The 12,281-nt window shown below is 42.8% G+C and overlaps 1 protein-coding gene across 2 annotated transcripts in view; it reads right to left on the reverse strand.

Moving 5' to 3' along the window:
* LOC135393015 (uncharacterized) overlaps positions 1 to 12,281 on the reverse strand; it is a 126,055-nt gene that overhangs the window by 30,277 nt on the left and 83,497 nt on the right. The window contains exon 4 of one of the 2 annotated variants that reach the window (XM_064623612.1): positions 10,063 to 10,224. The exons of the other annotated variant lie outside the window; for it this stretch is intronic. Coding sequence (XP_064479682.1) covers positions 10,063 to 10,224 — 162 coding nt within the window. The remainder of the gene's footprint in view (positions 1 to 10,062; positions 10,225 to 12,281) is intronic. 2 annotated transcript variants of the gene reach the window in all.

The following is a 12,281-nucleotide window of genomic DNA, read 5'->3' on the forward strand; positions in this document are numbered from 1 at the left end:
GTCGTTACAAGCTAACGAGTGGCGGGAAATTCAAAAAGGTGGGCACGTGACACATTGCGCGTGACGTATACCACGGCCTTCACGTATCGCGCGAAGAGCGCTGTGCACGTGTTTTATCACGTGCCCACCTTTTTAAATTTCCCGCCCGCCTTTTTGAATTTCCCGCCACTCGTTAGCTTGTAACGACTGTAACGACGATGAAGCGATTAAGCCCCCTGGATCGGTACTCCAGAAGATGTGGGTTCGACTCTTACAGATGGCTAACCTTTTCAGCGACTTTCATCTTTCATCGTTTTTTTTTTCACAGTTTTTCTACATAGACCCCTTGAAATCAATGCACTTAGCTCAAAGATGCTCAAGCATTGCAATCCCATCACGGAAAAAGGTGGCGTCCTGGTCCTCCAAAAACTCCTATGCAGCACATATGACCTCATTGTTTTCAAAATGGCGACCACGTAGGTGGGAATTGAGGTCTTTCCAGAGATTTCCAGTCTTCTCTGTCGGTCAAACACGGAGAGCTTCCTCGGGACCCAGCGGGCACTAACTTTCCGAAACTGGAGGTGTTCATGAATGATAGTAATCAACGTTCCCACAGAAAGGTTCGTCTTTCGAGCCAGTTCGAGGCATGTTATCTGTCGGTCCTTGAGGATCAGGCGCTGGATCAGGCATGTTCTCAGGAACTCTGACACTGGCCTCTGCGCCGCCCGGCCAGGATCGTCCTACACTGATGTCCGGCCGTCTCGGAACCGTTTGCACCACTCAAACGCTTTGCTGCGGCTAAGTGTATCGTGGCCATACTGAGCCTGAAGTCTCCTGTGAATTTCAGATGACTTTACACCTTCATTCACGAGAAACTTCATGAAAATTGGCTGTTCGATGTGCGCGCTCACCTCGTTGTCGGCCATCTTGTCCAGCACGTGTCTTCTGTTTTGCACAAAATTTGGACCACCACGTGGTGAACGCGGAGGCCTGTCGTGTGTGAAAATGACGAAAAAGAAGTAACGCGAGCCATTTGTACACTCGGGAGACAGAAAGTCCCGGTTTGACTTGAACACCCGTCGTATTTATCGCACTACCCTTCACCTTTGTATGGGTCTCACGTGCACACAAATTAAAACAGAAATGTGAATTAGTTCTTTCTATTTGTATAGCAACTGCTAGTGTGTTACAACAACAAAGACGTTAAGTTATGGCTCTTCTTTCTGGGTGACGCTTAGCACGTTTTGAACTACCCTCGTACTATAGTTTGAAATCGCATGTCATTAAAACAACCGACGCACAGGAAAATATGGTTGTGGTCCGGCGGCGTCTCAGTAGTGCCAGTAGGTGGCTCGCATTATACGTTTTCCATTTCAGGTTTCCATCCACTTTGCTAGTGCGATAATAATAATAAATAAATAGCACGTAGAAAAATATAGAACGTCATAATCTAAACATAGTGCAAGTACTTGGCGGCTTTTCGAGTCGTGAAACATATGCTTCCGCTTCCCGTAAGGAGTTTGGCACGTATGCATAGTCGAAGCAATTTTCACAACATTAAACTACACATTCTGGAAACCGGGTTCCCATCCACCGGTTTCCACTACCTGTCGGGTCCACCTGTGGCAAAGTTTTCTTTTGTTATTGCTTGAAAATAGTTAGGTGTGCTTTGTCGATGATCTCGGATGGACCGATGGTTTCCATACTTTTCCTCGCGTCCTGCTCGTCTTCTTCCTCTCACGCTCTTTGCCGATGATCTGAGAGAGTACAATGTGAGACCGGTGCGCCCTCTGTGAAGCGCGTGCGGAAGCGCTTTACTGGATGCTTCAGCTTCAGACACTCTTCGGCGAACCCTGGAATATCCCTCCTCCACACATCCATTTACAGCTATTTCTGTAATAAGATACTAAATACTTCGCGTAAGAAGTACTCAAGAGAGAGTACAAAATATTCAAAACTGAAAGTAATATGAGTAGAGTATTATCTTCTAGGGGTGTGCGAATCCAAATTTTTAAAGTCGAATCGAATATCGAATCTGATGGACGAAAAAATCTCCTATATGGGGTTGGATATAGATCAGTCATGCAAACTTTACAATACATGCTTTTTGCACCAAAAGCACGAAATTTCTAGCCTATGGCTTTAGTGTAATTTTTCTGCCATTAACTGTCACACGAGACACACGTAATTCTTCTGTGGGAAGCCCCTATTATTCATTGTTACGTGATAGAGCTTCCTAGTCTTCAGGTGAGCACATACTGAAGTAATAATCTTGATTCCAAATTTGATGTCAGGCAGCGGCACGTTACACATATGAGGCTGCAGTTGTTTCTGAACATCCGTAGGTCACTTACAAATTGGCATCCTGCCTGAGCTTTGTCGTGTACTGCTGGCGTTTGGCTGGCAGTTGTCTGAAATCGCCTGTCAGTAGTTCTGCAGCCTATATTTCCTTGATTTTCCTCGAACATGTTGTTCTGATATTCTATTAGAGGTGGAGCATAAGCTGCACGTGTTTCTTACTCCAAATAAATGGCCCTTAAGCACCTGGAGAATTGAGATGGTTTAGACCACGGGATGCTGATTTCGGAAAACCGTGTCGCTTGCAGTACATCTTTTAGCCCCTTTGCTGGAGTATGTGTGTCTCGCTTGGGGAAGTTGCGTTGCTTATATTTTCAACGTAAGGACCATCTTTAAACACACTTTTGTTCTTGGGCAAAAAAATCCTCCACTGACACCACTAAGCTGCACACGGGAGGGACGCCACCCCTCCCTCAAGCCAAGTATGCACAATAAACTGGTCCTAACGTTACCTTACGCTAAACAACAATCCGTTTGTGCTAGTCCTGGCAATTTCGTAAAGCAGGCTTCACCTCATGCAAGGAGGGAAGCATCAGGTGAAGTTCGGGATGTGTCGTTCATATGCGGCGAAGAGTCAAATATTCGGATATCGGGTATTCGATTCGCGAACCGAATACTTGGAGTGACTGATATCCGGTTTAGTTCGAGAACTCGAATATTCGCACACCCCTACTAAATACTGTAAAATTTCATAATGTTTATTTCATCAAATCATATTTGATGGGGAAAACTGAAAAAAAAAAAAAAAGCTACAGCCAGCTTGACTAGTTCCCAGCTCCAAAACACTTGACATGGAAGAAAAAAGAATTGATCCGAGCATGCATGAGCCTACAAGCAAGAAGGAATACATTAAGAACTGTCTAAAAAGACAGGTAAACGGTATGATAATGATTGGCATCCATAGGTAGTCCGGACACGCGGGACATTCCAGTTAATTTTATGGCGAATATTGTAGGAAGTTATATTTCGTTATAGTTTAATTAGTTCAAAAATTGAGGAGTATCTGCGAACATTTCTCTGTAAACACTGGAAGCTGTGTTCATAGAGATAAAACACATTTACAATATTGTAGAGTTGAAAAAAACCTTCTGTAGTCTCACGACTTCCAATATTTGCAATTACACGAATTACCCTTTTTTGTAGAACTAGCAGACGTTTGAAATTACTCCTTGAAGTTGTACCCCAGATTAAGTGACAGTAGTTAAGATACGAGAAAAATAGGGAATTAAGTAATAACCTAATGCGGAAGGAGAACATATGTCTATACCTACTACATATGCCAACTATATTGCATAGTTTCCTTTGTATACATTCAACATGTTCCTCCCACAATAGATATTCATTGAGAACTACACCTAAGCATTTGACAGAGCTCACAGTTAAAAGTGGCGTGCTGTTACATACTAATTGGCTACTTCCTTGTATGTTTTTATTTTTCTGCCGAAAAATAATAGCTTTCGTTTGGTTAGTGTTAATACGTAAGGAGCTTTCTGTGAGCCATTTCGCTAGGCGACGCGTCATTTGCAGTGTTAATTAACAAATCAACATCAGCACCACCAAAAAATATACTGGTATCGTACGCATACGATACGAATTCCCATTTCACATTCAAACTGACAATATCATTAAGATACACAATGAACAAAAGAGGCCCCAGTACACTCCCCTGAGGCACGCCACAAGTAACATTATCCAATGGTGGCAACAGGTCAGGTCCAAGTTGCACATGTTGTTTGCGCCGTTCTAAATACGATATCAACAACTGTAAAACTATGCCACGTACCCCGTAGTGTTCCAACTTGCAAATAAGGATGTTATGATTTCTACAGTCAAATGTCTTCCAGAGATCAAGGAATACACCTAATGTTAATAATTTAGATTCCAAATGATTAATGATCAGTTCCTTTTGTCTCAGCAAGGCAGTTTCTGTAGACCGTCCACTCCTAAAGCCATGTTGAAAGTCATTAAGAATATGGTGTTTATCAAAGAAGGCATTCAATCCGGAATGAATAATTTTCTCTAAACACTTGGAAGATATCGGCAAAACTGAAATCGGGCGATCATTTCCTAAAAGTATTCTAAAAGTACTCTAAAAGTGTCGATGCAACTCCCCAGTCATCACCTCGTAATAAAGTTGTCGCTGTTGTTCTAAAAGTATATAAGTTACTCTTTAAATTAATTTGGTATTTGCAGTGAGCACAATGAGACACACGCAGAATCTCAAAGATACAGCAAACAGTACGGCAGCACATAGTCAATCAGCGTGAAAAAAAAACAAAAAAAAACATACTGCATGGCCTTAATACCTACGAAGATATGAGGCCTTAAAATAGGAGATATGCGAAATAGCGCCATCTGTCGAGCGCGCCGCTCCCTACCGCCATCACTGGGGCAGATCTCTCATGACCTGTAGCGCGGCTAGAGGGGGTTCCGCTAAAAACGAATCCACGGCGGTTTTGAAGCACGATTCCTCGGTGGAATACCGAGCATTTCGGCGGAATGTACGAATGACAAACTGTTCAGAACTCTACTCTCAACAGCAGAAATAGTGCTACACTTTTGCGGTCGATTCCATCTTCAGCAAAATCTCACACGGCATTTATCATCGACGTTCGGCATTTGTATTTACTTTGTTTTGTGCAATACTTCACTGTTTAGTTTTAGCTGCTCTTGCGATGATAAGATTAAATGAGATCCTGGTCCAATAAATCTTTGCATTTAACTGCGTCACAGTAGGGTGCAATTTGATTTCTTCTCCTTGGGGAATATTTTGATACAGGAGTTTTTCATACTATTTGTCACAGTGTACCGAGCAATCTGTTCCTTAATGTATTGAGATCCTTGGAACTACGCCACAATTATAGTGCTGCTGCACTTGGTAGTTGTGATATATAATCAGACGATTTAGTACGAGGTTTCAGATTTAGATGTTGGAAGGTATCTGGTTATCATTGCTGCTTGTGCTTCTTAAGCCACGATTTCACCCGTTGCCGAGCATGTGACTTCATGATCAACATTTATTTGTTTATTTTATTTAATAAATAAATATTTGATCAACATAAATGCTATGGTTCTTCACCAGGAATAAGCCTGGTTTTGTTCTATGTAGTTCAACTACAACAAGTAACAACATTTTCCTTTTAACGGTGTGAGGCAATTCACACACGCACACACACACACAAATAAGGTTTAAAAAATATTCATAGATGATATCCTATTCTCACGTTATGGCTTATATAGTGGGTCGACTAATTTATTCTCTTACTTTCCCTTGTGCATGAAAAATAGTTTTCGGAGATGCGTGCGTGTGTGTAACGTATGTGGAATATGCGTGGTCAAATATGAGATGCAGAACACGATGGAAATTGATGTTTTGAGGCTGGAACACAGTAGAGAACACATGTAGAGACCGCTAATTATTGTGCATATGTTTATTTGGAGTAGGATGTACGTCATGAGAGCACACTAGGTACATATACAAAGCACTATTCCAATCTATCACACTTGACAATTCACCTAACAGTTGTGACATAATTCGCCATAAGTTCAGTGATTTTACAAGGGAGACAAATCAGGAACACTGATATCACATTAGGTCTGTCTGTCAGGTTCTGCATCAGTGGTGCATGAACGAGCGGCAAATGTCCGATTCTAAAGTGGCAGGTATGAGAGACTGCGTATTAACCCTGAATAATCGAGAATGTTAAACTTTACTCGTTAAGCTCTAGGCTGGTCCGATAGTAGCTTCAGCTACAGAATACTATTTCATGCGCTTCCTAGTGTTCAGTTACAGCAATTCATGAATACGCAACTTTTTGTTGTTTTATTCCTCTCTGCTAGCACAGCTTGACGCAGCAATGCGGTGGCACCTTGATCATCACAAAATAAAGTTGTTGTGTTCTCTCTTCAGAGTTTCGATATACAGAGCCCTCTTCACGGCAAAAGGTTGTGGTATTCAGACGATTCATTACTAAACAGAACAGAAAGCGTGCAATGTCGTTTATACAAGGCTGCCGGATGTTGCCTTGCTACACAACAAACTTTTACTAACGTAGTGGCACTTGCACATAGAAGGGCAAAACAACAGAAGCGTTCTTCAACTGCCACTATTCAATCAAACTTACTCACGGGCAACGCAAACCGCGTACACTGAATAGCGGAACCATGTTTTCCAAGCATTGCCCTGAAGAAAATGGCGCGAGTGCATTTTCGCTGACAGGCAAGAGAGGGCGCTTCATTTCGCATATATCCTATTGCGCGATGAAGAGCAGTGCTCGAAATGGTCAGGCTTGCACACTATTACAAAACACAGCCATTAGATGTTTTCAGCTATTTCCTCCGCAAGTGTACTTCTTAATTACTAGGCTTCAATATATATTAGAACGAAAAAACCTTAGAGCTCGACCGGACCACCCTGCCCGATTCTGCATGAAATTACCCTACCATGCCCTGCCATCAGTAGTTTGACACAGTGACTGACTTTCTTAGCTGTTACCCTTTCTCAGCGCATGAATGATCACTGTGTGCCTCCTTTTTATAGCCTTTTTTTTTTCTTTTTACAGTGTTGTATCAGTTGTAACACTGGATGGACCAGGTCCACAGCCCTGGTGCCGTACCAAACTGTATGCCAGTGTAGATGCCTCTGAACACTTGTGACATAGCAGCAGCAACATGAGAACACAAAGCAAGTGCAGGGACCAAGACAAACAGTAGTCCTAGCTTGAAGTATTGTTACCAGTCATTTAATATGTCACATTCAGCGACATGCTCTTAAAATTTTTGCTATTTCAAGCATTATATCAGTGGGAATACGTCATGCTTTCGTTCACAATGACTCAGACTAGTCCGATTCGACAGAACGCCTCAACCCAAACAGGCTTCAGTCTCGATCCTTCTTGCACACTCTTAGCAGCATCGGACCAGACTTCTGCGTATCTTGAGCACGTACTCAGTACCGTATTTTCAAGACTTTTAACGGTATTTTTGTACTCTACTCAATACTTTTTGTGACAGGTATTTTTAATTACTTAAAATACTTTTTTCAGTATTTTCTGCTCTGTGCTCAAAATGCACTCCTTCCTCGTCAAATGTCATCCAGCACACTTCCCCGCAGCGTCCAGATTTTCAGCACACTGGAATTTCCCCATTCTTTCTTTTTCTTCGTTTGAATTCGCGCACCTGTCGTTTTAAAACGGTACTCGCCAACCAAACCCAATACTCGGTTTTCTGAATATTCGCCGAATATAAACGACACATCCCGAAAGTCTGTCCCCCACTCCTCCCTGCTGTCCTGATTCTCCACCTGTCCACATCTGTGCGCCGATCATGGCCACAGTTGCTTCGCGGCGCTAGCACGGAAACATCCCGAAAGTGGGCTTCACCAGATGTTTCCTCCTCTACATGATGTGAAGCCAGCTTTACGAAATTGCCAGTGCTGCAGGGCTAGCACAGACGGATTGTAGTTTAGCTTAACGTAACGTAAGGCAAGTTTATTGTGCATACATGGCTTCAGGAAGGGGCGGCGTCCCTCCCGTGTGCAGCTCAGCAGAATCAGTGGGGGATTTCTTTACAAAGTTAAGACACTTATGTAATGCCCAGGAACAAAAAGGTGTCTTGAAGATGCCCCTTCAGTTGAAAATTGAAGCAACGCAACTTCCCCAGGCGAGAAATACACTTCAGCAAATAAGCTAAAAGACGTACACGTCACATCTGAGGCAGGACGCCAAATTTGATGGTTTTACAAGGGACCTATGGACGTTCAGAAACGATTGCAGCCTCATCTGTGTAACATGCCACTGCCTGACATCAAATTTTGATAATTAGATAATTACCCCAGAATGAGTTCACTTAAAAAGCAGGAAACACGATCATGTAACATTAAAGAGTAGGCGCTTCGCACACAATAATTACGTGTGTATCGTGTGACAGTTAATGCTAGAAAAATTACACTCGAGCCATGGGATAGAAATTTTCAAACTTTTAATGCAAAAAGCGTGTATTTTAAGCTCTGCATGACTATTCGGTATTCGACTCGGTATTTGCCATGTTTTCCTCCATTACATTCAAACTTCGATTCGACTTCATATATTCGCATTTGCACATTCCTAGTATTTAATACGCTACTAAAATTACTTTCACTTCTGACTATTTTGTACTCTATCTTCAATACTTTTTTACGCGGTGTATTTAGTACCGTATTACAGCAATAGCAGTCAAGTTGAGGAATAAAGGGGGTAGATTCCGTAGTTCGCCGATGAGTACCTGAAGCTGAAGCATCACAGAGAGCGCCACAGTCTCACGTTGTAATGTCTCGGCGCGTCGGAAAAGAACATGAGAGGAAGAAGACGAGCAGGACGCGACGAAAAGTATGAAAACCATCGGCCATCGGAAATCACTGACAAAGCACGCCTCACCACTCGCAAACAATGTATTTTAATTCGATAGTTTCCGCATTTTAACAGGATTGCGTCACGTAGATGGCGAAGTACAGGTGGTTACAATGAAAGCAGGGCGGCTTCTCCTTTCCTTTGTTCCACGGGTACTTGAACTCCCTCGACCAACGAATAAAAATGTTGCAAGGGAAGGCTTCTTCTTGAACTAAAGGGTGGTATACCTTGCATCTCACACGGAAACGAGGTGAAGGAAAAAGGAAAAAGTGACGCCCCGGAGGAAGAAAAGTGCAGTCGAGTATCGGCATTTTCGGCATGTAGCACCATAAGCAAGAGTGTAATTTGGATCTTTTCGAAATGTGCGAAATTGCCAGGAATGCAGTTTCTAGCGTATTCCCTGCTCCCGTCTGTAACCCAGCAAAGCCCTGAGGGTAAAATAAGATATTTATGTAACCAGAGACCTGTCTGGAGGTATACACTCTTAAACAAGGATAGAACAAGGGATAGCCCAAATAATACAATTAAGGTGTATGCACTCACGAGCATTTCCCTCATAATCCACGAATAATGTAATCATCCGTCAAAGCTGCGAACTGTCTGTGAGCTATTCATGTTGTTACAGGGAATAAGCTGACATCAGGTTAAAACTACATGTTAGTCCTGCTTCAGGTGTTAATTTATAACTGGAAGCACCAAGTGAAACACATACGGACGACGAACATGAAGATACTCCATGAAGATTTTTCCGCTGAGCCGGTGTGTTCCAACGTGTGCCGCAGTATGAACTTCCAGTTTTCAAGTTCCTTTGCCCTTCCAGTTAAGCATTGCCAACGTCAGCAAAGGAAAAGTCGACTTTCCATGATAACTTACACAGCACGAATGAGATTGCACAACCGAGCGTCCTGCACGGCACAACATCGACAGCGGGAACATCGAAGCGTTTGTTTTCCGCGTGCAGTGATTGCTTCCTTCGAAGGGACTCCGTGTGACGCTCGACGCATTTTAGGTAAGGGACTTCCGCCATACCCTCAGCACCCCTCGTCTCCTCTTGCCGCACGTTTGTTCAAATTGCGTGCAAAGTATGACGTTGTTTGAAGAACTTTTCACCGTTGTGAATATTATCGGCCAGGAAATCCACACCTGTTTCGGAATGCATACCGCTGCATGCGACTGCCCCTTTAGGAAAAAAAAATCGCGGGATAATAACGCGAGCAGATGAAAAATAAAAGCTGGATAAATTATCTTTTTCAGCACATCGTTCGGACCTCGATTCGTACCCCATTATTTATGTGCAGTCAGTGATACTTCCAATGTGACACCTAAGACCCGTACTTACGGCTACACCTTCCTTGAAGACTTCAGTTTCACCGACGTAATTATACCATTTAGTCATATGGAACTCCGTCAGCATAAGTCCTGTGAAGGGTTTGTTATTGTAGAAGTATGACAGTTCATCTACTTCAGCGCGTGAAGCAATATATATTCCGTTGAGGTAAACCTGAAAGAGGAAATATCGTTACTGCCTTTCTAACATAATGTCACAGATATAGTATATGCGCGTGCACACATACATGTGCAGGAAACTAAGCCGAAGCTCTGTAGCTGCACGGGAAGTACATGTTCATCCATAAAGCGTGCAGCCCTTCTCGGGGTTCGTTTGCCGCATAGAAAATCTCTCTCCGTTAAATTTCTATGTCTGGTAAAGTGTAGCAGCGTTGCGCTCGTTACCAAAATCAATTGACGGAGTAAGGGTAAGGGAAAAAGTAACACAGTGCTGGCGTCGCTACAAATTTAAAATTTCCAACGCAATACCACCACCACTACCAAATAAAGGTAACATAAATACCACGCTCCTACATTTCTTCTACCGTAGAAGGAACACCATACCGTAGGCACCTCGTTGCCGAATGTGTGTGTAGATGGTGCAATATTTATGTTCCCTCACATAGCATGCAGCATAAAGTATACCACTAATTACAGCCAAGCTATATTGTTTCACATTGATCTTGACCTTGAGATGATGATGCGCATTTCATACATAATTCCATGCGCTTAGCGCGTATAATTATCTTGTCAGAATATTTCCAACACCATACTTTTTTCTGCAATAACAGTATTTCGTTCGAGATATCCGCGAATCCCAATCTCAACTCTTCCATCTGTTTTCTCGTGGTCGTGCGCCATCATAAGCGCCCACTCATCTAGCCATCAGTAAGCAGCGAACAGGACGAAGCGAATGTTTGCACATGCTTTCGCCGGGTCAACGCTGTCCAAGAATGATAGATAACCTTCTCAGTGATGTTGACATACTGTGCAAAATTCGACATCTCACAGGAATTAGTTGTAGTTGTTGTTCTTGCCTGCCCGCTGCTCCTATTCTTCCTGCCACACACCCTTACAAAGCGTTTTTCCTCAGGAAGAGTCTACCCTGGTGAGGTTACCTCCGTAATGAAGCATTCACAGAAACAAAAAATCGTACACCCCTTTTCCGAACACGTCCAACGCAGTAACCAATCAATTGCTTTACACGAACTGTGTACTGTCACCAAGCAAGTGTGCCAAGAACATTACTAAGCACGTTGGCACGCACTTACTCCCGAATAATAAGATTATTTATCCTAGATACAGTAGGTTCACATACCTACAGTATAAGGTATCTGATGTGAGAACATAACCAGATCGCGTTCGACGCCCTGTGTAAGCCAAGATAACTCTATCTTGCCAGAAATACTTCACTTGCGACACAAGCAATGACTGTAGCGATATGTCGTTCCGTTTCCGATGTATTTTCTTATTCCTGGTCCCGACGCTTGGTTTATCTGCTCCAAACAATAAAGCTGCCATTTCGAAATGTGCTATAGACCTGTTTCTGCGGGCAAGGTTTTTCTCCACTTGGCAAGATGTACCGCTTTTACTGTGGGTTTCCTACAGGTCTTGTAGCTTTACATACCGCTTGAACCACCATGAATAACAACAACTTTATTTCGAGATGATGGAAGGGAGGTTTCATCGCCAGGGGCGATACTCTTCCCAATTGCTGGAGGTGATGCGGGGAATGAAATAATGATCCACCATGCTGCTGATGAAACTACCTATTGTTGGGTCCATGGCTGCCGAAACGGAAAAGCTTGGCTGCAGCAGCCCCACGCTGGCACAAGTTTTGCAACTGATTGTATGAAGGAAACTAGCTTTGTGGCCTATTCTGCAGTATGTTATACACACACGCCTGTGTTTCACGAATGTGAGCAAAAAACTTGAAAATATGCACAGAATAACGCAAACTCTCCTTAACATTCGTTCGTGATCTGCTGATGACAGTTAGTGAAATTCGGGAAAATCATCATAATAGTCTGCCTGATTAACAAAGAACTGGAAGGAATAACAAGAAAAAAATCCGCCTCACATTAGTCTCACTTTTTTATCTCTATTCCACGTCCTCTATATTATGAAAATTACTACCCATATTCGTAGCGGAAATACATTGAACTGAAATGTAGCGGGATCACTACTCCGCTAGTGAAAAAAAAAAGAGCGAATACGGTAGCGGAGCTACTA

The sequence above is a fragment of the Ornithodoros turicata genome, chromosome 4, assembly GCF_037126465.1.
Source record: "Ornithodoros turicata isolate Travis chromosome 4, ASM3712646v1, whole genome shotgun sequence".
In the NCBI taxonomy this organism is placed as follows: Eukaryota; Metazoa; Arthropoda; class Arachnida; order Ixodida; family Argasidae; genus Ornithodoros; species Ornithodoros turicata.